The sequence below is a fragment of the Aquarana catesbeiana genome, linkage group LG09, assembly GCF_042186555.1.
Source record: "Aquarana catesbeiana isolate 2022-GZ linkage group LG09, ASM4218655v1, whole genome shotgun sequence".
NCBI lineage: Eukaryota > Metazoa > Chordata > Amphibia > Anura > Ranidae > Aquarana > Aquarana catesbeiana.
In genome coordinates, this window is record NC_133332.1 from 877,997 (window position 1) to 902,051 (window position 24,055).

The 24,055-nt window shown below is 53.6% G+C and overlaps 1 protein-coding gene across 1 annotated transcript in view; it reads left to right on the top strand.

Moving 5' to 3' along the window:
• Nucleotides 1-20,555, top strand: part of LOC141107346 (uncharacterized) — a 103,025-nt gene extending 82,470 nt beyond the window's left edge. The window contains exons 6-7 of the mRNA XM_073598034.1: nucleotides 14,572-15,991; nucleotides 20,499-20,555. Of these exons, the coding sequence (XP_073454135.1) occupies nucleotides 14,572-15,991; nucleotides 20,499-20,555 (1,477 nt within the window). The remainder of the gene's footprint in view (nucleotides 1-14,571; nucleotides 15,992-20,498) is intronic.
• The last annotated feature ends 3,500 nt before the right edge of the window (nucleotides 20,556-24,055 follow it).

The window sequence follows — 24,055 nt, forward strand, 5'->3', positions numbered from 1 at the left end:
AGGTGGGTCTTTGTATTGCCATTGGGTGGTGGGGGACAAGTGGGTCTTCCTATTGCCATTGGGTGGTGGGAGGCAGGTGGGTCTTTGTATTGCCATTGGGTGTGGGGGCAGGTGGGTCTTCCTATTGCCATTGTATGGTGGTGGGGGGCAGATGGGTCTTCCTATTGCCATTGGGTGGTGGAGGGCAGGTGGGTTTTCCTATTGCCATTGGGTGGTGGGGGGGCAGATGGTTTTTCCTATTGCCATTGGGTGGTGGGGGGCAGATGGTTTTTTGTATTGCCATTGGGTGGTAGGGAGGCAAGTGGGTCTTCCCATTCCTGGTAGGGGGCAGGTGGGCCTTTGTATTGCCATTGGGTGGTGGGGGGCAGGTGGGTCTTCTTATTGCCCTTGGGTGGTTGCTGGCAGGTGGGTCTTCCTATTGCCCTTGGGTGGTGGGGGGCAGGTGGGTCTTCCTAATGCCCTTGGTTGGTGGTGGGTCTTCCTATTGCCCTTGGGTGGTGGGGGGCAGGTGGGTCTTCCTATTGCCCTTGGGTGGTAGGGGGAAGGTGGGTCTTCCTATTGCCCTTGGGTGGTGGGGGGCACGTGGGTCTTCCTATTGTTCTTGGGTGGTGGGGGGCAGGTGGGTCTTCCTATTGCCCTTGGGTGGTGGGGGGGAGGTGGGTCTTCCTAATGCCCTTGGTTGGTGGTGGGAAGGTGGGTCTTCCTATTGTTCTTGGGTAGTGGGGAGCAGGTGGGTCTTCCTATTGCCCTTGGGTGGTGGGGGGCAGGTGGGTCTTCCTACTGCCCTTGGGTGGTGGGGGGCAGGCGGGTCTTTGTATTGCCATTGGGTGGTAGGGAGGCAAGTGGGTCTTCCTATCCCTAGTAGGGGGCAGGTGGGTCTTTGTATTGCCATTCGGTGGGGGGGCAGGTGAGTCTTCCTATTGCCCTTGGGTGGTGGGGGGCAGGTGGGTCTTCCTATTGCCCTTGGGTGGTAGGGGGAAGGTGGGTCTTCCTATTGTCCTTGGGTGGTGGGGGGCACGTGGGTCTTCCTATTGTTCTTGGGTGGTGGGGGGCAGGTGGGTCTTCCTATTGCCCTTGGGTGGTGGGGGGCAGGTGGGTCTTCCTAATGCCCTTGGTTGGTGGTGGGAAGGTGGGTCTTCCTATTGTTCTTGGGTGGTGGGGAGCAGGTGGGTCTTCCTATTGCCCTTGGGTGGTGGGGGGCAGGTGGGTCTTCCTACTGCCCTTGGGTGGTGGGGGGCAGGTGGGTCTTTGTATTGCCATTGGGTGGTAGGGAGGCAAGTGGGTCTTCCTATCCCTGGTAGGGGGCAGGTGGGTCTTTGTATTGCCATTCGGTGGGGGGGCAGGTGAGTCTTCCTATTGCCCTTGGGTGGTGGGGGGCAGGTGGGTCTTCCTATTGCTGTTGGGTGGTCGGGGGCAGGTGGGTCTTCCTATTGCTCTTGGGTGGTCGGGGGCAGGTGGGTCTTCCTATTGCCCTTGGGTGGTGGGGGGCAGGTGGGTCTTCCTATTGCCCTTGGGTGGTGGGGGGCAGGTGGGTCTTCCTATTGCTGTTGGGTGGTCGGGGGCAGGTGGGTCTTCCTATTGCTCTTGGGTGGTCGGGGGCAGGTGGGTCTTCCTATTGCCCTTGGGTGGTGGGGGAAGGTGGGTCTTCCTATTGCCCTTGGGTGGTGGGGGGAAGGTGGGTCTTCTTATTGCTGTTGGGTGGTGGGGGGCAGGTGTGTCTTCCTATTGCACTTGGGTGGTGGGGGGCAGGTGGGTCTTCCTATTGCACTTGGGTGGTGGGGGGCAGGTTGGTTTTCCCATTGCCCTTGTTTGGTGGTGGGCAGGTGGGTCTTCCTAATGCTGTTGAGTGGTGGGGGCAGGTGAGTCTTCTTATTGCTGTTGGGTGGTGGGGGGAAGGTGGATCTTCTTATTGCTGTTGGGTGGTGGGGGGCAGGTTGGTTTTCCCATTGTCCTTGTTTGGTGGTGGGCAGGTGGGTCTTCCTATTGCCATTGGGTGGTAGGGAGGCAAGTGGGTCTTCCCATTCCTGGTAGGGGGCAGGTGGGCCTTTGTATTGCCATTGGGTGGTGGGGGGCAGGTGGGTCTTCTTATTGCCCTTGGGTGGTGGCTGGCAGGTGGGTCTTCCTATTGCCCTTGGGTGGTGGGGGGCAGGTGGGTCTTCCTAATGCCCTTGGTTGGTGGTGGGTCTTCCTATTGCCCTTGGGTGGTGGGGGGCAGGTGGGTCTTCCTATTGCCCTTGGGTGATAGGGGGAAGGTGGGTCTTCCTATTGCCCTTGGGTGGTGGGGGGCACGTGGGTCTTCCTATTGTTCTTGGGTGGTGGGGGGCAGGTGGGTCTTCCTATTGCCCTTGGGTGGTGGGGGGCAGGTGGGTCTTCCTAATGCCCTTGGTTGGTGGTGGGAAGGTGGGTCTTCCTATTGTTCTTGGGTAGTGGGGAGCAGGTGGGTCTTCCTATTGCTGTTGGGTGGTGGGGGGCAGGTGGGTCTTCCTATTGCACTTGGGTGGTGGGGGGCAGGTTGGTTTTCCCATTGTCCTTGTTTGGTGGTGGGCAGGTGGGTCTTCCTATTGCTGTTGGGTGGTGGGGGGCAGGTGGGTCTTCACCATGAGTGATGAGTAAATTCAGAAAACTTGATTTTTCTGTTTTTGTCTTTGCTGAGATTATTTTGGGATTATTTTGGGACAAATTTCATTTTATAAAAATGATTCCTCTTTAAACCCGCCCACTGCGTGCCGCGCTGCAGGACGAGGACATGGAGGTCAGATGGATTTGTCACTAAAATATTTTATAATAACAAAATAAATAACGCAAAAAATATTCAAATAAAAATCTTTGTTCTTTTCTGTGTTTTTGCTTTTTTGAGTTTATTTCATTATTTGGCTTTTTTTTACAGTAAGACAAAAAATCTACAAAAATAAACAGGATAATCCATTTGCGGTTTCCTTATTTTATGTGTAATTTATTGTGGAGAAAAAATCTTATAGAAATAAAATACACCCAAAAAATGAAAAACATTCACAAAAAGAAATGAGGAGATTTGAACCCCGCTGACAATGTGAATCTTCTGTGGTTTATGGGCCGGAATGAAGACCCGGCTCCAGCCTGTGGGATCCTCCAATAGTCTCCATAGATTTCTATATTCGGCTTCCTGAGGACGACATCAAACTTTTTTAAAAGTTGACGCTCTCGTCTATAACCACTTCCTGGGGGGCGGAGCTCCAGATTTTTGCTGCTTTCATGTAAAATCAAAATTCTCAATATTTGGCCAAATTTTGTCAAAAACAAAAATGATAATTTTCCTTCACTCTGATTACTGATGGGTGACAAGAGAGGGGGTACAGGAAGTTTTTCTCACTTTGGAGGGGTGGCGATGGGGGGTACAGGAAGGTCTTCTCTTTATGGTGGGATGGCAGTGGGAGGTACAGGAAGTTCTTCTCGCTATGGTGCGGTGGTTGTGGGGGGGGTACAGGAAGGTCTTCTCATTATAGTGGGATGGCAGTGGGAGGTACAGGAAGTTCTTCTCACTATGGTGCGGTGGTTGTGGGGGGGGTACAGGAAGGTCTTCTCATTATGGTGGGGCGGCGGTGGGGGGGTACAGGAAGGTCTTTTCATTTTGGTGGGGCGGCAGTGGTGTGTGGTACAGGAAGGTCTTCTCATTACGGTGGGTGGTGGTGGGGGGTACAGGAAGGTCTTCTCATTTTGGTGGGGCAGCAGTGGTGTGTGGTACAGGAAGGTCTTCTCATTACGGTGGGGTGGTGGTGGGGGGTACAGGAAGGTCTTCTCATTACGGTGGGGTGGTGGTGGGGGGTACAGGAAGGTCTTCACATTACGGTGGGGTGGTGGGGGGTACAGGAAGGTCTTCTCATTAAGGTGGGGTGGTGGGTACAGGAAGATCTTATCATTATGGTGGGATGGCGGTGTGGGGTACAGGAAGGTCTTCTCATTATGGTGGGGCGGCGGTGGAGGGTACAGGATGGTCTTCTCATTATGGTGGTGGGGGGGTACAGGAAGGTCTTCTCATTACGGTGGGGTGGCGGTGGGGGGTACAGGAAGGTCTTCTCATTATGGTGGGGCGGCGGTAGGGGGGTCTTCTCATTATGGTGGGGTGGTAGTGGGGGGTACAGGTGGTCTTCTCATTATGATGGGATGGCAGTGGGGGGTACAGGAAGGTCTTCTTCTCATTATGGTGGGGTGGCGGTGTGGGGTACAGGAAGGTCTTCTCATTATGGTGGGGCGGTGGTGGTGTGGGGTACAGCAAGGTCTTCTCATTATGGTGGGATGGCAGTGGGGGGTACAGGAAGTTCTTCTCACTATGGTGGGTGGTTGTAGGGGGGTACAGGAAGATCTTCTCATTTTGGTGCGGAGGCAGTGGTGTGTGGTACAGGAAGGTCTTCTCATTACGGTGGGGTGGTGGTGGGGGGTACAGGAAGGTCTTTTCATTATGGTGGGGTGGCGATGGGGGGTACAGGAAGTTCTTCTCACTATGATGGGGTGGTTATGGGGGGTACAGGAAGGTCTTTTCATTTTGGTGGGGCGGCAATGGTGTGTGGTACAGGAAGGTCTTCTCATTACGGTGGGGTGGTGGTGGGGGGTACAGGAAGGTCTTCTCATTTTGGTGGGGCAGCAGTGGTGTGTGGTACAGGAAGGTCTTCTCAATACGGTGGGGTGGTGGGGGGTACAGGAAGGTCTTCTCATTATGGTGGGATGGCGGTGTGGGGTACAGGAAGGTCTTCTCATTATGGTGGGGCGGCGGTGGGGGGGTACAGGAAGGTCTTCTCATTACGGTGGGGTGGCCTTTGAGGGGTACAAGAAGGTTTTCTCATTATGGTGGGGCAGCGGTGGGGGGTACAGGAAGGTCTTCTCATAATGGTGGGGTGGCAGTTGGGGGTACAGGCTGTCTTCTCATTACGGTTGGGTGGCGATGGGGGGTACAGGAAGGTCTTCTCATTATGGCAGGGTGGGGGGTACAGGAAGGTCTCATTATGGTGGGGTGGCGATGGGGGGTACAGGAAGGTTTTCTCATTATGGTGGGGTGGTGGTGGGGGGTACAGGCAGTCCTCTCATTATGGTGGGGTGGTGGTGGGGGGGTACAGGAAGGTCTTCTCATTATGGTGGGGTGGCGGTGGGGGGTACAGGAAGGTCTTCTCATTATGGTGGGGTGGTGGTGGTGTGTGGTACAGGAAGGTCTTCTCATTACGGTGGGGTGGTGGTGGGGGTTACAGGAAGGTCTTTTCATTTTGGTGGGGTGGCAGTGTTGTGTGGTACAGGAAGGTCTTCTCATTACGGTGGGGTGGTGGTGGGGGGGTACAGGAAGGTCTTCTCATTATGGTGGGATGCCGGTGTGAGGTACACGAAGGTCTTCTCATTGTGGTGGGGTGGCGGTGGGGGGTTATAAGAAGGTCTTCTCATTATGCTGGGGTGGCGGTGGGGGGGTACAGGAAGGTCTTCTCATTATGGTGGGGCGGCGGTGGGGGGGTACAGGAAGGTCTTCTCATTATGGTGGGGCGGCGGTGGGGGGGTACAGGAAGGTCTTCTCATTATGGTGGGGTGGTAATGGGGGTACAGGAAGGTCTTTTCGTTATGGTGGGGCGGCGGTGGGGGGTACAGGAAGGTCTTCTCATTACGGTTGGGTGGCGATGGGGGGTACAGGAAGGTCTTCTCATTATGGTGGGGCGGCGGTGGGGGGGTACAGGCAGGTCTTCTCATTGTGGTGGGGCGGCGGTGGGGGGTACAGGAAAGTCTTCTCATTATGGTGGGATGGCAGTGGGGGGTACAGGAGGTCTTCTCATTACGGTTGGGTGGCGAGGAAGGTCTTCTCATTATGGTGGGGTGGGGGGTATAGGAAGGTCTTCTCATTTTGGTGGGGCGGCAGTGGTGTGTGGTACAGGAAGGTCTTCTCATTACGGTGGGGTGGTGATGGGCGGTACAGGAAGGTCTTCTCATTACGGTGGGGTGGTGGTGGGGGGTATAGGAAGGTCTTCTCATTATGGTGGGGTGGCGGTGGGAGGTTACAGGAAGGTCTTCTCATTATGGTGGGGTGGCGGTGGGATGTATAGGAAGGTCTTCTCATTATGGTGGGGTGGCGGTGGGGGGTTACAGGAAGGTCTTCTCATTATGGTGGGGCGGCGGTGGGGGGGTACAGGAAGGTCTTCTCATTATGATGGGGTGGTGATGGGGGGTACAGGAAGGTCTTCTCATTATGGTGGGGTGGCGGTGGGGGGTACAGGAAGGTCTTCTCATTATGGAGGGGCGGCGGTGAGGGGGTACAAGAAGGTCTTCTCATTATGGTGGGGTGGCGGTGGGGGGGTACAGGCAAGTCTTCTCATTATGGTGGGGTGGCAGTGGGGGGGTACAGGAAGGTCTTCTCATTATGGTGGGGGGCAGTGGGGGGTACAGGAGCTCTTCTCATTACAGTTGGGTGGCGATGGGGGTACAGGAAGGTCTTCTCATTATGGCGGGGTGGGGGGGTATAGGAAGGTCTTCTCATTATGGTGGGGCGGCAGTGGTGTGTGGTACAGGAAGGTCTTCTCATTACGGTTGGGTGGTGATGGGTGGTACAGAAAGGTCTTCTCATTATGGTGTGGCGGTGGTGGGGGGGTACAGGAAGGTCTTCTCATTATGGTGGGGCGGCGGTGGGGGGGTACAGGAAGGTCTTCTCATCATGGTGGGGCGGCGGTGGGGGGTACAGGAAGGTCTTCTCATTATGGTGGGGTGGCGGTGGGGGGATACAGGCAGGTCTTCTCATTATGGTGGGGCTGCAGTGGGGGGTACAGGAAGGTCTTCTCATTATGGTGGGGTAGCAGTGGGGGTACAGGAGGTCTTCTCATTACAGTTGGGTGGCGATGGGGGTACAGGAAGGTCTTCTCATTACGGTGGGGTGGTGGGGGGTACAGGAAGGTCTTCTCATTATGGTGGGATAACGGTGTGGGGTACAGGAAGGTCTTCTCATTATGGTGGGGTGGCGGTGGGGGGTATAGGAAGGTCTTCTCATTATGGTGTGGTGGCGGTGGGGGGGTACAGGAAGGTCTTCTCATTATGGTGGGGCGGCGGTGGGGGGTACAGGAAGGTCTTCTCATTATGGTGGGGTGGCAGTGGGGGGTACAGGAGGTCTTCTCATTATGGTTGGGTGGCGATGGGGGTACAGGAAGGTCTCTCATTATGACGGGGTGGGGGGGTACAGGAAGGTCTTCTCATTATGGTGGGGCGGAGGTGTGGGGTACAGGAGGGTCTTCTCATTATGGTGGGGTGGCAGTGGGGGGTACAGGAAGGTTTTCTCATTATGGTGGGGTGGCCATGGGGGGTACAGGAAGGTTTTCTCATTATGGTGGGGTGGTGGTGGGGGGTACAGGCGGTCTTCTCATTATGGTGGGGTGGTGGGGGGTACAGGCAGTCTTCTCATTACGTTTGGGTGGGGATGGGGGTACAAGAAGGTCTTCTCATTATCTTGGGGTGGCGGGGGGGTAAAGGAAGGTCTTCTCATTATGGTGGGGTGGCAGTGGGGAGTACAAGAAGGTTTTCTCATTATGGTGGGGTGGTGGTGGGAGGTACAGGAAGGTCTTCTCATTATGATGGGGTGGTGGTGGGGGGTACAGGCGGTCTTCTCATTATGGTGGGGTGGTGGTGGGGTACAGGCAGTCTTCTCATTACGTTTGGGTGGGGATGGGGGTACAGGAAGGTCTTCTCATTATCTTGGGGTGGCGGGGGGGTAAAGGAAGGTCTTCTCATTATGGTGGGGTGGCAGTGGGGAGTACCAGAACGTTTTCTCATTATGGTAGGGTGGTGGTGGGAGGTACAGGAAGGTCTTCTCATTATGGTGGGGTGGTGGTGTGGGGTACAGGAAGGTCTACTCATTACGGTTGGGTGGCGATGGGGGTACAGGAAGGTCTTCTCATTACGGTGGGGTGGGGGTGTGGGGTACAGGAAGGTCTTCACATTATGGTGGGATGGTGGTGGGGGGTACAGGAAGGTCTTCTCATTATGGTGGGGTGGTGGTGTGGGGTACAGGAGGGTCTTCTCATTATGGTGGGGTGGCGATGGGGGGTACAGGAAGGTCTTTTCATTACGGTGGGGTGGGGGTGTGGGGTACAGGAAGGTCTTCACATTATGGTGGGATGGCGGTGGGGGGTACAGGAATGTCTTCTCATTATGGTGGGGTGGTGGTGTGGGGTACAGGAGGGTCTTCTCATTATGGTGGGGTGGCGATGGGGGGTACAGGAAGGTCTTATCATTATGTTGGGGTGGCGATGGGGGGTACAGGAAGATCTTCTCATTGTGGTGGGGTGGTGGTTTGGGGTACAGGAAGGTCTTCTCATTACAGTTGGGTGGCGATGGGGGGTACAGGAAGGTCTTCTCATTATGGTGGGGTGGGGGTGTGGGGTACAGGAAGGTCTTCACATTATGGTGGGATGGCGGTGGGGGGTACAGGAAGGTCTTCTCATTATGGTGGGGGTACAGGAAGGTCTTCTCATTATGGTGGGGTGGAGGTGTGGGGTACAGGAGGGTCTTCTCATTATGGTGGGGTGGCAGTGGGGGGTACAGGAAGGTTTTCTCATTATGGTGGGGTGGCGATGGGGGGTACGAGAAGGTTTTCTCATTATGGCGGCATGGTGGTGGGGGGTACAGGCAGTCTTCTCATTATGGTGGGGTGGTGGTGGGGGGTACAGGTGGTCTTCTCATTACGTTTGGGTGGCGATGGGGGTACAGGAAGGTCTTCTCATTATGGTGGGGCGGAGATGTGGGGTACAGGAGGGTCTTCTCATTATGGTGGGGTGGCAGTGGGGGGTACAGGAAGTTTTTCTCATGGTGGGGTGGCGATGGGGGGTACAGGAAGGTCTTATCATTATGGTGGGGTGGCGATGGGGTTACAGGAACATCTTCTCATTATGGTGGGGTGGTGGTGTGGGGTACAGGAAGGTCTTCTCATTACGGTTGGGTGGCGATGGGGGGTACAGGAAGGTCTTCTCATTATGGTGGGGTGGGGGTGTGGGGTACAGGAAGGTCTTCTCATTACGGTTGGGTGGAGATGGGGGGTACAGGAAGGTCTTCTCATTATGGTGGGGTGGGGGTGTGGGGTACAGGAAGGTCTTCACATTATGGTGGGATGACGGTGGGAGGTACAGGAAAGTCTTCTCATTATGGTGGGGCGGAGGTGTGGGGTACAGGAGGGTCTTCTCATTATGGTGGGGTGGCGATGGGGGTACAAGAACATCTTCTCATTATGGTGGGGTGGTGGTGTGGGGTACAGGAAGGTCTTCTCATTATGGTTGGGTGGCGATGGGGGGTACAGGAAGGTCTTCTCATTATGGTGGGGTGGGGGTGTGGGGTACAGGAAGGTCTTCACATTATGGTGGGATGGCGGTGGGAGGTACAGGAAAGTCTTCTCATTATGGTGGGACGGAGGTGTGGGGTACAGAAGGGTCTTCTCATTATGGTGGGGTGGCAGTGGGGGGCACAGGAAGGTTTTCTCATTATGGTGGCATGGTGGTGGGGGGTACAGGCAGTCTTTTCATTATGGTGGGTTGGTGGTGGGGGGTACAGGCGGTCTTCTCATTACGTTTGGGTGGCGATGGGGGTACAGGAAGGTCTTCTCATTATGGTGGGGTGGCGGAGCGGGAAGGTGAAGGATGGTCTTCTCATTATGGTGGGGTGGTGGTGGGAGGTACAGGAAGGTCTTCTCATTATGGTGGGGTGGCGATGGGGGGTACAGGAAGATCTCATTACGGTTGGGTGGCGATGGGGGTACAGGAAGGTCTTCTCATTATGGTGGGGCAGCGGTGGGGGGTATAGGATGGTCTTCTCATTATGGTGGGGTGGTGGTGGGGGGTACAGGAAGGTCTTCTCATTATGGTGGGGCGGCGGTGGAGGGTATAGGATGGTCTTCTCATTATGGTGGGGTGGCGGGTATAGGATGGTGTTCTCATTATGGTGGGGCAGCTGTGGGGGGTATAGGATGGTCTTCTCATTATGGTGGGGCAGCAGTGGGGGGTATAGGATGGTCTTCTCATTATGGTGGGGCGGCGGTGGGGGGTACAGGAAGGTCTTCTCATTATGGTGGGGGGTACAGGAAGATCTTCTCATTATGGTGGGACGGCGGTGGGGGGTACAGGAAGGTCTTCTCATTATGGTGGGGTGGCGATGGGGGGTACAGGAAGGTATTCTCATTATGGTGGGATGGCGGTGGGGGGTACAGGAAGGTCTTCTCATTATGGTGGGGGGTACAGGAAGATCTTCTCATTATGGTGGCACGGCGGTGGGGGGTACAGAAAGGTCTTCTCATTATGGTGGGGTGGTGGGGCTCGGGGGGTAAAGGAAGGTCTTTCATAGCTGCAGGCCGTGTGACTCGTTCATATTACGAAGGTTCACGTGCAACGTATAAAATTTGGCGATAATTCCCGCTTAGAAGGGACGCCAGTATGTTGTGGATGTGTGAAACCCGCGGGATAATGATTTCATTAGCTCTGGATCTGCGCCTCGGAGCTGCGTCCTCTGATGTTGTCGTTTCTCCTCCATGTTGATGGAATTAATCACTCTCCACATTGCAGCTCTGTGAGGTCACCGCTGGGCTGCTGAGTCTCATAGTCTGAGCTCACTCCACGCCGCGTCCGATCGGTCAGGGGGATCAACGCTATTAATGAAATCCTCCGCCATGTGCAGCTCTGGCAGGCCGATGTCTTCATAAAACCCAATCAGCTTTTCATCGACTCGCCCTCATTGAGTGAACGATCGGCGCTAATGAGATCCCATTCTATGAAGTCGGAGGCGATGCATCTAATCCTGTCCAGAGACCAATAAAGAGGATCGTCATATCTCTGCCTTATTCCTCAGTGTAGTTCAGGTGGTTCTAATGATGTTCTTCTTTATAAATCGATCGTATACCGCGGGGTCGATATACTAATGAATGCTTGCTTAGCATGGTGTATGTCATGGTGTATCTGGAATTTGTTCTGTGCGAACCGGGCAAAATCGAACGTTCTCAGGATATATTCTCTGTAATTATAATCCGTGAAAATACTGCATCATGGCCACTTTCGTTTCATTCGTTTTTTGTTTTTGTTTTTTTGGGCCATTCATTATGATCAAAAATTCGAATATTTGAAAATTCATAAATTCGGAATTTTCGAATATTTGCATTTACAAATATTTGGAAAAATTCGTTAAGCGAGTTTTCATTCATTCGGATATTTCCGAATGTCTGAATTTGTTGAAATTTGTTTAAAAAAATGAATTTGGAATGAAAAGAATTGCAGATGTTTGCCCCCCTCCCCCTCCACTGCCACATTTGGCTCCTTTCGGGAGGGAGCGGGTACTCGGTCCACACCCGGGTGACTTCGCTCGCCCCCTCCGCCTTCCCCCGCCACTGAGAATAATAGATTGAGTGATCGATCCTCGCTCTACCGAGATCACATGGCCTCATTATCCTTTCACCACATTGGCTGTGAATAATCACCACTCTTCCAGCTTCCTGTACATTGGCTTTGAGCGATCACATGACACGATCGGTCACCATCACACTGCAGTTGGGCACAGACAATCCCTAATAATTAAGTCCCTTTATAAAGAATTCAATGGACAAACGACGAGATTTGTTCAGTCGTCGTCACAAATTCTGACCATATTTTGCTTAATACGTTGATTTCCCATGAGCTCCATCTAGTGGCCATAACGCGGTATTATTTCCTGAAATACCTCAATCAAAGAAAATACCACATTCTATCCACCAGGTGGAGCTGACGATCACAGAAAATCGATGGATTCTGAAACGCGTGGTCAGAATTTGTGATGGTTGTAACATTCGTCCTGCAAGTTTTCTATAATTGGACCGCAAAGACATTGAACTTTTTTCACATTATTTTCGGTTGTCTACAAATTCATTTATTATCCGATTCTCTTCATTGGAGGGAAGGAGAAGCATCAACCCTAAAGATGGCGTCATTGGAACGCCGTGTTTATTTCAGTCCGCCCAATCTCCACCATCGGAGGTCTCCTCCGTCCATCATGAGCTTTTCTAAATTGAAAAAAAATATCTAACAGACGAGAACGTAGAAAATCAAATAATTATTTTGTATCTCTTTATAAATAGGCCCCTTGTTATGTGCAGGGTCCTTTGGGGACCTATGGGGTCCTTTGGGGTCCTATTGGATCCTATTGGGTCCTATGGGGTTCTATTGGGTCCTATGGGGTCCTTTGAAGTCCTATGGGGTCCTATGGGTTTTTTTTAGTCCTATGGGGTCTTTTTGGTCCTTTTGGATCCTTTGGGGTTCTTTTGGTCCTTTGGAGTCCTATGGGGTGCTTTGGGGGCCTTTTGGGTCCCTTTGTTCCTTTGGGGTCCTATGGGGTCCTTTGAAGTCCTATGGAGTCCTATGGGGTGCTTTGGGGTCCTTTTGGGTCCTTTTGGTTCTTTGGGGTCCTATTGGGTCCTATGGGGTCCTTTGGAGTCCTATGGAGTTTTTTGGGGTCCCATGGGGTCTTTTTAGTCCTTTGGGGTCCTATGGGGTCCTTTGGAGTCATTTGGAGTCCCATTGGGTCCTGTTTTTTGGGGGGATCTATGGGGTCTTTTTGGTCCTTTGGGGTGCTATGGGGTCCTTTTGGTCCTTTGGGGTCCTATGGAGTCCAATGTTTTTGGGGGTTCTATGGGGTCTTTTTGGTCCTTTGGGGTACTATGGGGTCATATGGGGTCCTTTTGGTCCTTTGGGGTCCTTTGGGGTACTATGGGATCCTTTGGGGTCCCATGGGGTCCCTTTGGTCCTTTGGGGTACTATGGGGTCCTTTGGGGTGCCATGAGGTACTATGGGATCCTTTGGGGTACTATGGGGTCCCTTTGGTCCTTTGGGGTACTATGGGGTCCTTTGGGGTACTATGGGGTCTTTTGGGGTCCCTTTGGTCCTTTGGGGTACCATGGGGTCCTTTGGGGGGGTCCTATGGGGTCCCTTTAGTCCTTTGAGGTCCTTTGGGGTACTATGGGGTCCTTTGGGGTTCTATGGGGTCTTTTTGGTCCTTTGGGGTACTATGGGGTCCTATGGGGTCCTTTTGGTCCTTTGGGGTCCTTTGGGGTACTATGGGATCCTTTGGGGTACCATGGGGTCCCTTTGGTCCTTTGGGGTACTATGGGGTCCTTTGGGGTGCCATGAGGTACTATGGGATCCTTTGGGGTACTATGGGGTCTTTTGGGGTCCCTTTGGTCCTTTGGGGTACCATGGGGTCCTTTGGGGGGGTCCTATGGGGCCCCTTTGGTCCTTTGAGGTCCTTTGGGGTACTATGGGGTCCTTTGGGGTCCTATGGGGTCCTTTGGGGTACTATGGGGTCTTTTGGGGTCCCTTTGGTCCTTTGGGGTACCATGGGGTCCTTTGGGGTACTATGGGGTCCTTTGGGATCCTATGGGGTCTCTTTGGTCCTTTGGGGTACTATGGGGTCCTTTGGGGTCCTATGGGGTCCTTTGGGGTACTATGGGGTCTTTTGGGGTCCCTTTGGTCCTTTGGGGTACCATGGGGTCCTTTGGGGTACTATGGGGCCCTTTGGAATCCTATGGGGTCTCTTTGGTCCTTTGGGGTACTATGGGGTCCTTTGGGATCCTATGGGGTCTCTTTGGTCCTTTGGGGTACTATGGGGTCCTTTGGGGTCCTATGGGCTGCCACAATAAAACACTCCATACTGGACTGGGCCGGGAGGTAGGCAGAAGAGGCGGCCACCATAGGAACTTTAGCAGGAGGGGGCGCTATAAGGTGCAACCTATGGGGGAGGGGTGGGTTTTGGCCTCAGGTGACTCCACCATGGTCCCCAGACCTAGAAATGATGGGGATTTCGGGGGGCCGGCGGGGGAGGTGACTCATTCCGTGTGATGTGGATCCGATTACCACCAAAGACTTTCTATCTTGATAAGGAATTTAATGATATTCAGACGGAGAGACGATCGGGAATAAAGTGAATCAATCTGGATTTGGGGTCTATTTATAGAAAATGTTCTGGAAGCGTCCGTCCATCAGACCGCCCCTCCCCCGCTCTTCTAGCCGGAGATTTCCCGAGTGGGGGGATTGCCGGATTTCTCCGATTTATGAACTTCTCATTGTCTTATGTTGTGAGGAGAAGTCAAAGATGGAGACCACCGGGAGGAAGTCCACCAACTCCGCCCAAATCTACATATAAACCAGCGAAGTGCGCCCTTCCTGGACACGCCCCCAATGGGCGGAGTCATTAGAAATGATTTGATCACATTGACAATAAGGAGGGTTTGGTGGGACTTTGTATGAAGAACGGAAAATGATGGAAGATTGAGAACGAACGTCTCACCACCATCCACAATACCGATCGACATATCGATATGAAGTTCATTGATTGAAGAATAAAACATTGTGAATAAAATGTGTAATCCGGGAGAATCTCAAACATATGATTGTAAATTGTATTATATGACGTCTCGACGCGTTTCGTCTAGTTCATCAGGAGAAACACAAAGTTATAAATATCTATGAAAAGATAAATGAATGCAGAGGGGATCCAAAATGGCGGCACGGGGGGAGGGGCATAAATCCCCCAAAACACTCCCACCGAATATTAAGCTGAAGCTTTGAATAATGTTGACAGCTGGGACAATCCCAAAACTCCCCTCCCCCTCTTTATTCGAGGTTCATTTATTGATGGATTCTCAATCACTGGGCCATGGCCTCCTTCATCCTCCTTCATCCTCGGCCTCCTTCATCCTCCATCCATGGCCTCCTTCATCCTCGGCCTCCTTCATCCGCCATCCATGGCCTCCTTCATCCTCCATCCATGGCCTCCTTCATCCTCGGCCTCCTTCATCCGCCATCCATGGCCTCCTTCTTCCTCGGCCTCCTTCATCCTCGGCCTCCTTCATCCTCCTTCATCCTCCTTCATCCTCGGCCTCCTTCATCCTCCGTCCATGGCCTCCTTCATCCTCGGCCTCCTTCATCCTCCTTCATCCTCGGCCTCCTTCATCCTCCATCCATGGCCTCCTTCATCCTCGGCCTCCTTCATCCGCCATCCATGGCCTCCTTCTTCCTCGGCCTCCTTCATCCTCGGCCTCCTTCATCCTCGTCCTTCATCCTCGGCCTCCTTCATCCTCGGCCTCCTTCATCCTCGGCCTCCTTCATCCTCCATCCATGGCCTCCTTCATCCTCGGCCTCCTTCATCCGCCATCCATGGCCTCCTTCATCCTCCATCCATGGCCTCCTTCATCCTCGGCCTCCTTCATCCGCCATCCATGGCCTCCTTCTTCCTCGGCCTCCTTCATCCTCGGCCTCCTTCATCCTCCTTCATCCTCCTTCATCCTCGGCCTCCTTCATCCTCCGTCCATGGCCTCCTTCATCCTCGGCCTCCTTCATCCTCCTTCATCCTCGGCCTCCTTCATCCTCCATCCATGGCCTCCTTCATCCTCGGCCTCCTTCATCCGCCATCCATGGCCTCCTTCTTCCTCGGCCTCCTTCATCCTCGGCCTCCTTCATCCTCGTCCTTCATCCTCGGCCTCCTTCATCCTCGGCCTCCTTCATCCTCGGCCTCCTTCATCCTCGTCCTTCATCCTCGGCCTCCTTCATCCTCGGCCTCCTTCATCCTCGGCCTCCTTCATCCATGGCCTCCTTCATCCTCGTCCTTCATCCACGGCCTCCTTCATCCTCGGCCTCCTTCATCCTCGTCCTTCATCCTCGTCCTTCATCCTCGGCCTCCTTCATCCTCGGCCTCCTTCATCCTCCTCCTCCTTCATCCTCGGGCTCCTTCATCCTCGTCATCCTTCATCCTCGGCTTCCTTCATCCTCGTCCTCCTTCATCCTCGGCCTCCTTCATCCTCGTCATCCTTCATCCTCGGCTTCCTTCATCCTCGTCCTCCTTCATCCTCGGCCTCCTTCATCCTCCTCCTCCTTCATCCTCGGCCTCCTTCATCCTCGGCTTCCTTCATCCTCGGCCTGCTTCATCCTCGTCATCCTTCATCCTCGGCTTCCTTCATCCTCGGCCTGCTTCATCCTCGGCCTCCTTCATCCTCGTCCTCCAAGTCGGATCCCAAGTCGTCCCAGTGTGAACCGACCCTAAAGGGAATCAGAGTCTGCAGAGTCCTCCCTTATATCAGAGTCCTCCCTTATATCAGAGTCTGCAGAGTCCTCCCTTATATCAGAGTCTGCAGAGTCCTCCCTTATATCAGAGTCCTCCCTTATATCAGAGTCTGCAGAGTCCCCCCTTATATCAGTCTGCAGAGTCCCCCCTTATATCAGAGTCTGCAGAGTCCCCCCTTATATCAGTCTGCAGAGTCCCCCCTTATATCAGAGTCTGCAGAGTCCCCCCTTATATCAGAGTCCTCAGAGTCCTCCCTTATATCAGAGTCTGCAGAGTCCTTCCTTATATCAGAGTCTGCAGAGTCCTCCCTTATATCAGAGTCTGCAGAGTCCTCCCTTATATCAGAGTCTGCAGACTCTTCCCTTATATCAGAGTCCTCAGAGTCCTCCCTTATATCAGAGTCTGCAGAGTCCTCCCTTATATCAGAGTCTGCAGAGTCTTCCCTTATATCAGAGTCCTCCCTTATATCAGAGTCTGCAGAGTCCTCCCTTATATCAGAGTCTGCAGAGTCTTCCCTTATATCAGAGTCCTCAGAGTCCTCCCTTATATCAGAGTCTGCAGAGTCCCCCTTATATCAGAGTCCTCAGAGTCCTCCCTTATATCAGAGTCTGCAGAGTCTTCCCTTATATCAGAGTCTACAGAGTCCTCCCTTATATCAGAGTCCTCAGAGTCCTCCCTTATATCAGAGTCTGCAGAGTCCTTCCTTATATCAGAGTCTGCAGAGTCCTCCCTTATATCAGAGTCTTCAGAGTCCCCCCTAATATCAGAGTCTGCAGAGTCCCCCCTTATACCAGAGTCTTCAGAGTCCTCCCTTATATCAGAGTCCTCAGAGTCCCCCCTTATATCTGAGTCTGCAGAGTCCTCCCTTATATCAGAGTCTGCAGAGTCCTCCCTTATATCAGAGTCTGCAGAGTCCTCCCTTATATCAGAGTCCTCCCTTATATCAGAGTCTGCAGAGTCCTCCCTTATATCAGAGTCTGCAGAGTCCTCCCTTATATCAGAGTCCTCCCTTATATCAGAGTCTGCAGAGTCCCCCCTTATATCAGAGTCTGCAGAGTCCCCCCTTATATCAGAGTCTGCAGAGTCCCCCCTTATATCAGAGTCTGCAGAGTCCTCCCTTATATCAGAGTCTGCAGAGTCCTCCCTTATATCAGAGTCTGCAGAGTCCTCCCTTATATCAGTCTGCAGAGTCCTCCCTTATATCAGAGTCCTCCCTTATATCAGAGTCTGCAGAGTCCTCCCTTATATCAGAGTCTGCAGAGTCCCCCCTTATATCAGAGTCTGCAGAGTCCCCCCTTATATCAGAGTCTGCAGAGTCCCCCCTTATATCAGAGTCTGCAGAGTCCTCCCTTATATCAGAGTCTGCAGAGTCCCCCCTTATATCAGTCTGCAGAGTCCCCCCTTATATCAGAGTCTGCAGAGTCCCCCCTTATATCAGAGTCCTCAGAGTCCTCCCTTATATCAGAGTCTGCAGAGTCCTTCCTTATATCAGAGTCTGCAGAGTCCTCCCTTATATCAGAGTCTGCAGAGTCCTCCCTTATATCAGAGTCTGCAGACTCTTCCCTTATATCAGAGTCTGCAGAGTCCTCCCTTATGTCAGAGTCTGCAGAGTCTTCCCTTATATCAGAGTCCTCAGAGTCCTCCCTTATATCAGAGTCTGCAGAGTCCTCCCTTATATCAGAGTCTGCAGAGTCTTCCCTTATATCAGAGTCCTCAGAGTCCTCCCTTATATCAGAGTCTGCAGAGTCTTCCCTTATATCAGAGTCCTCAGAGTCCTCCCTTATATCAGAGTCTGCAGAGTCTTCCCTTATATCAGAGTCTGCAGAGTCCTCCCTTATATCAGAGTCTGCAGAGTCTTCCCTTATATCAGAGTCCTCAGAGTCCTCCCTTATATCAGAGTCTGCAGAGTCCCCCTTATATCAGAGTCCTCAGAGTCCTCCCTTATATCAGAGTCTGCAGAGTCTTCCCTTATATCAGAGTCTACAGAGTCCTCCCTTATATCAGAGTCCTCAGAGTCCTCCCTTATATCAGAGTCTGCAGAGTCCTTCCTTATATCAGAGTCTGCAGAGTCCTCCCTTATATCAGAGTCTTCAGAGTCCCCCCTAATATCAGAGTCTGCAGAGTCCCCCCTTATATCAGAGTCTTCAGAGTCCCCCCTAATATCAGAGTCTGCAGAGTCCCCCCTAATATCGGAGTCTGCAGAGTCCCCCCTTATATCAGAGTCTGCAGAGTCCTCCCTTATATCAGAGTCTGCAGAGTCCTCCCTTATATCAGAGTCCTCAGAGTCCCCCCTTATATCTGAGTCTGCAGAGTCCTCCCTTATATCAGAGTCTGCAGAGTCCTCCCTTATATCAGAGTCTGCAGAGTCCTCCCTTATGTCAGAGTCCTCAGAGTCCCCCCTTATATCAGAGTCTGCAGAGTCCTCCCTTATATCAGAGTCCTCAGAGTCCTCCCTTATATCAGAGTCCTCAGAGTCCCCCCTTATATCAGAGTCTGCAGAGTCCTCCCTTATATCAGAGTCTGCAGAGTCCCCCCTTATATCAGAGTCTGCAGAGTCCTCCCTTATATCAGAGTCCTCAGAGTCCCCCCTTATATCAGAGTCCTCAGAGTCCCCCCTTATATCAGAGTCTGCAGAGTCCTCCCTTATATCAGAGTCTGCAGAATCCTCCCTTATATCAGAGTCTGCAGAGTCCTCCCTTATATCAGAGTCCTGAGTCCCCCTTATATCAGAGTCTGCAGAGTCCTCCCTTATATCAGAGTCTGCAGAGTCCTCCCTTATATCAGAGTCTGCAGAGTCCTCCCTTATATCAGAGTCCTGAGTCCCCCTTATATCAGAGTCTGCAGAGTCCTCCCTTATATCAGAGTCTGCAGAGTCCTCCCTTATATCAGAGTCTGCAGAGTCCTCCCTTATATCAGAGTCTGCAGAGTCCTCCCTTATATCAGAGTCTGCAGAGTCCTCCCTTATATCAGAGTCTGCAGAGTCCTCCCTTATATCAGAGTCTGCAGAGTCCTCCCTTATATCAGAGTCTGCAGAGTCCTCCCTTATATCAGAGTCTGCAGAGTCCCCCCTTATATCAGAGTCTGCAGAGTCCTCCCTTATATCAGAGTCTGCAGAGTCCTCCCTTAAGAGATGACGTCCCCCACCCCCACACACCTCCCCCACCCCCCCACACCTCCCCCCACACACCTCCCCCACCCCTCCACACCTCCCCCATCCCCCACCCCTCACACACCTCCCCCCACCCTCCCACACACCTCCACCACCCCCCCACAATTCAAACACCTCCACCACATCCCCCCACACACCTCCCCCACCCCCCACACACCACCCCCTACATACCTCCCCCCATCCCCTACGGACATCACCCCTACCCCTCACAGACCTCCCCCACACACCTCCCCCACCCCCCACAATTCAAACACCTTCCCCCACCCCCCACACACCTCCCCCACCCCCACACACCACCCCCCCACACACCACCCCCCCACAAACCCCACACCTCCCCCCACACACTTTCCCTCATCCCCCACACCTCCCCCACACCTCCCCCACACCCCCACACCTCCCCCCACACACCTTCCCTCATCCCCCACACCTCCCCCACACCCCCCACACCTCCACCACATCCCCCACCCCCCACACACATCACCCCTACACCCCCACATAACTTCCCCACACACCTCCCCCACCCCCCCACAATTCAAACACCTCCCCCCACCCCCCACACACCCAACACACACACATCCCCCCACACACATCACCCCCACCCCTACACACCTCCCCCCCACCCCCCACATACCTCCCCCACACCCCCCACAATTCAAACACCTCCCCCCACACCCCCCACACACACCTCCCCCCACCCCCCACACACCTCCACCACCCCCCACACTCCTCCCCCCACACACCTCCACCACACCCCCACACACCTCCCTCACACCCCCCATACCTCACCCCTACCCCTCCACATACCTCCCATACCCCCCACACACCTCCCCCACCCCCCCACAATTCAAAAACCTCCCCCCACACACCCCCACACACCTTCCCCCACACCTCCCCCACCCCCCCACACACTTCCCCCCACACCTCCCCCACCCCCCCACACACCTCCCCCCACCCCCTACACACCTCACCCCACACCATCCCAACACACCTCCCCCACACACCTCCCCCACACCATCCCAACACACCTCCCCCACACACATCACCCCCACCACCCACACACCTCCCCCACACCCCCCACACCTCACCCCCACCCCCCTACACACACCTTCCACACACACCCCCACACTCCACACACCTCCCCCCCAGCTGGTAGATGATGACCCCCACACACCCCCGCAGAGCGCTGCGTCTACACAGAATACAAACACGGCTTAGAGAGATTAATGACGTTTCTCCGGTGATTGTAATTCACATCTGATCCGAATTCCCTCCATTGTAGGCTCCGGCCCCGCATCGTCCACCCGGGGAGAATTCTAATGCCGCCGATGATGTGTGAAGTTTAGCCAAGAATAAAAATCAATCCCCTTTAATTGGCCCATTCTGTGTGTCAGGGTGGCGGAGCCAAAAATCACCTGGACGCTAATTCACAACAAATGTCAGCCAGCGGCTCCGGTTACACCAAACAAGGAAATGCAGGACAATGGCAGAGAACACCGGAGAGTGATCCTGCCTGACACCGCCATGTGACGCACCCAGAGAGCACAATGCAGGGGCCTTACACATAAGAGCTGAGTGATGAGAGTTATTGTGATAAACTGACACATCAAGTGAGCAAGATAACATCCTGAGATATATCCTCTACACAGTCCCCGCCCCAGAGGAGCACACATTCCACTATCCTCTACACAGTCCCCACCACAGAGGAGTGCACATTACAATATCCTCTACACAGTCCCCATCCCAGAGGAGCTCACATTACAATATGCTCTACACAGTCCCCACCACAGAGGAGCGCACATTACAATATCCTCTACACAGTCCCCGTCCCAGAGGAGCTCACATTACAATATCCTCTACACAGTCCCCTCCCCAGAGGAGCTCACATTACAATATCCTCTACACAGTCCCTGACCCAGAGGAGCTCACATTACAACATCCTCTACACAGTCCCCATCCCAGAGGAGCGCACATTACAATATCCTCTACACAGTCCCCGACCCAGAGGAGCTCACATTCCACTATCCTCTACACAGTCCCCTCCCCAGAGGAGCTCACATTACAATATTCTCTACACAGTCCCCAACCCAGAGGAGCTCACATTACAATATCCTCTACACAGTCCCCATCCCAGAGGAGCGCACATTACAATATCCTCTACACAGTCCCCGCCCCAGAGGAGTACACATTCCACTATCCTCTACACAGTCCCCACCACAGAAGAGCTCACATTATAATATCCTCTACACAGTCCCCACCCGCGAGGAGCTCACATTACAATATCCTCTACACAAGCCCCACCCTAGAGGAACGCACATTCTACTATCCTCTACACAGTCCCCACCCCAGAGGAACGCACATTCCACTATCCTCTACACAGTCCCAACCCCAGAGGGGCAAACATTCCACTATCCTCTCCACTGTCCCCTCCCCAAAGGAATGCACACTCCAATATCCTCTCCATAGTCCCCACCTCAGAGGAATTCACACTCCAATATCCTCTCCACAGTCCCCACCTCAGAGGAGTGCACACTCCAATATCCTCCCCACAGTGCCCACCCCAGAGAAGTGCACACTCCAATATCCTCTCCACAGTCCCAACCTCAGAGGAGTGCACACTCCAATATCCTCTCCACAGTCCCAACCTTAGAGGAGTGCACACTCCACTATCCTCTACACAGTCCCCACCCCAGAGGAGTACACATGACACTATCCTCTACACAGTTCCCACCCCAGAGGAGTGCACATCCCACTATCCTCTCTACAGACCCCTCCCGAAAGGAATGCACACTCCAATATCCTCTCCACAGTCCCCACCCCAGAGGAGTACACACTCCAATATCCTCTCCACAGTCCCAACCTCAGAGGAATGCACACTCCAATATCCTCTCCACAGTCCCCACCCCAGAGGAATGAACACTCCAATATCCTCTCCACAGTCCCCACCCCAGAGGAGTGCACACTCCAATATCCTCTCCACAGTCTCCACCCCAGAGGAGTGCACACTCCAATATCCTCTCCACAGTCCCAACCTCAGAGGAGTGCACACTCCAATATCCTCTCCACAGTCCCCACCCCAGAAGAATGCACACTCCAATATCCTCTCCACAGTCCCCACCTAGAGCAGTGCACACTCCAATATCCTCTCCACTGTCCCAACCTCAGAGGAGTGCACACTCCAATATCCTCTCCACTGTCCCCACCACAGAGGAATGAACACTCCAATATCCTCTCCACAGTCCCCACCCCAGAGGAGTGCACACTCCAATATCCTCTCCACAGTCCCCACCCCAGAGGAGTGCACACTCCAATATCCTCTCCACAGTCCCCACTCCAGAGGAGTGCACACTCCAATATCCTCTCCACAGTCCCAACCTCAGAGGAGTGCACACTCCAATATCCTCTCCACAGTCCCTACCTCAGAGGAGTGCACACTCCAATATCCTCTCCACAGTCCCCACCCCAGAGGAATGCACACTCCAATATCCTCTCCACAGTCCCCACCCCAGAGGAGTGCACACTTCTATATTCTCTCCACAGTCCCCACCCAGAGGAGTGCACACTCCAATATCCTCTCCACAGTCCCAACCTCAGAGGAATGAACACTCCAATATCCTCTCTCAGTCCCAACCTCAGAGGAATGCACACTCCAATATCCTCTCCACAGTCCCAACCTCAGAGGAGTGCACACTCCAATATCCTCTCCACAGTCCCCACCCAGAGGAGTGCACACTCCAATATCCTCTCCACAGTCCCCACCCCAGAGGAGTGCACACTCCAATATCCTCTCCACAGTCCCCACCCCAGATGAGTGCACACTCCAATATCCTCTCCACAGTCCTAACCTCAGAGGAATGCACACTTCAATATCCTCTCCACAGTCCCCACCCAGAAGAGTGCACACTCCAATATCCTCTCCACAGTCCCCACCCCAGAGGAGCAAACATTCCACTATGCTCTACCCAGTCCCCACCCCAAAAGATTGCATATTTCACTATCCTCTACACAGTCCCCACCCCAAAAGAGTGCATATTCCACTATCCTCTACACAGTCCCCACCCCAAAAGAGTGCATATTCCACTATCCTCTACACAGTCCCCACCCCAGAAGAGCACACATGACACTATCCTCTACGCAGTTCCCACCCCAGAGGAGCGCACATCCCACTATCCTCTCCACTGTCCCCTCCCCAAAGGAATGCACACTCCAATATCCTCTCCACAGTCCCCACCTCAGAGGAATGCACACTCCAATATCCTCTCCACAGTCCCCACCTCAGAGGAGTGCACACTCCAATATCCTCCCCACAGTGCCCACCCCAGAGAAGTGCACACTCCAATATCCTCTCCACAGTCCCAACCTCAGAGGAGTGCACACTCCAATATGCTCTCCACAGTCCCAACCTTAGAGGAGTGCACACTCCACTATCCTCTACACAGTCCCCACCCCAGAGGAGTACACATGACACTATCCTCTACACAGTTCCCACCCCAGAGGAGTGCACATCCCACTATCCTCTCTACAGACCCCTCCTGAAAGGAATGCACACTCCAATATCCTCTCCACAGTCCCCACCCCAGAGGAGTACACACTCCAATATCCTCTCCACAGTCCCAACCTCAGAGGAATGCACACTCCAATATCCTCTCCACAGGCCCCACCCCAGAGGAATGAACACTACAATATCCTCTCCACAGTCCCCACCCCAGAGGAGTGCACACTCCAATATCCTCTCCACAGTCTCCACCCCAGAGGAGTGCACACTCCAATATCCTCTCCACAGTCCAAACCTCAGAGGAGTGCACACTCCAATATCCTCTCCACAGTCCCCACCCCAGA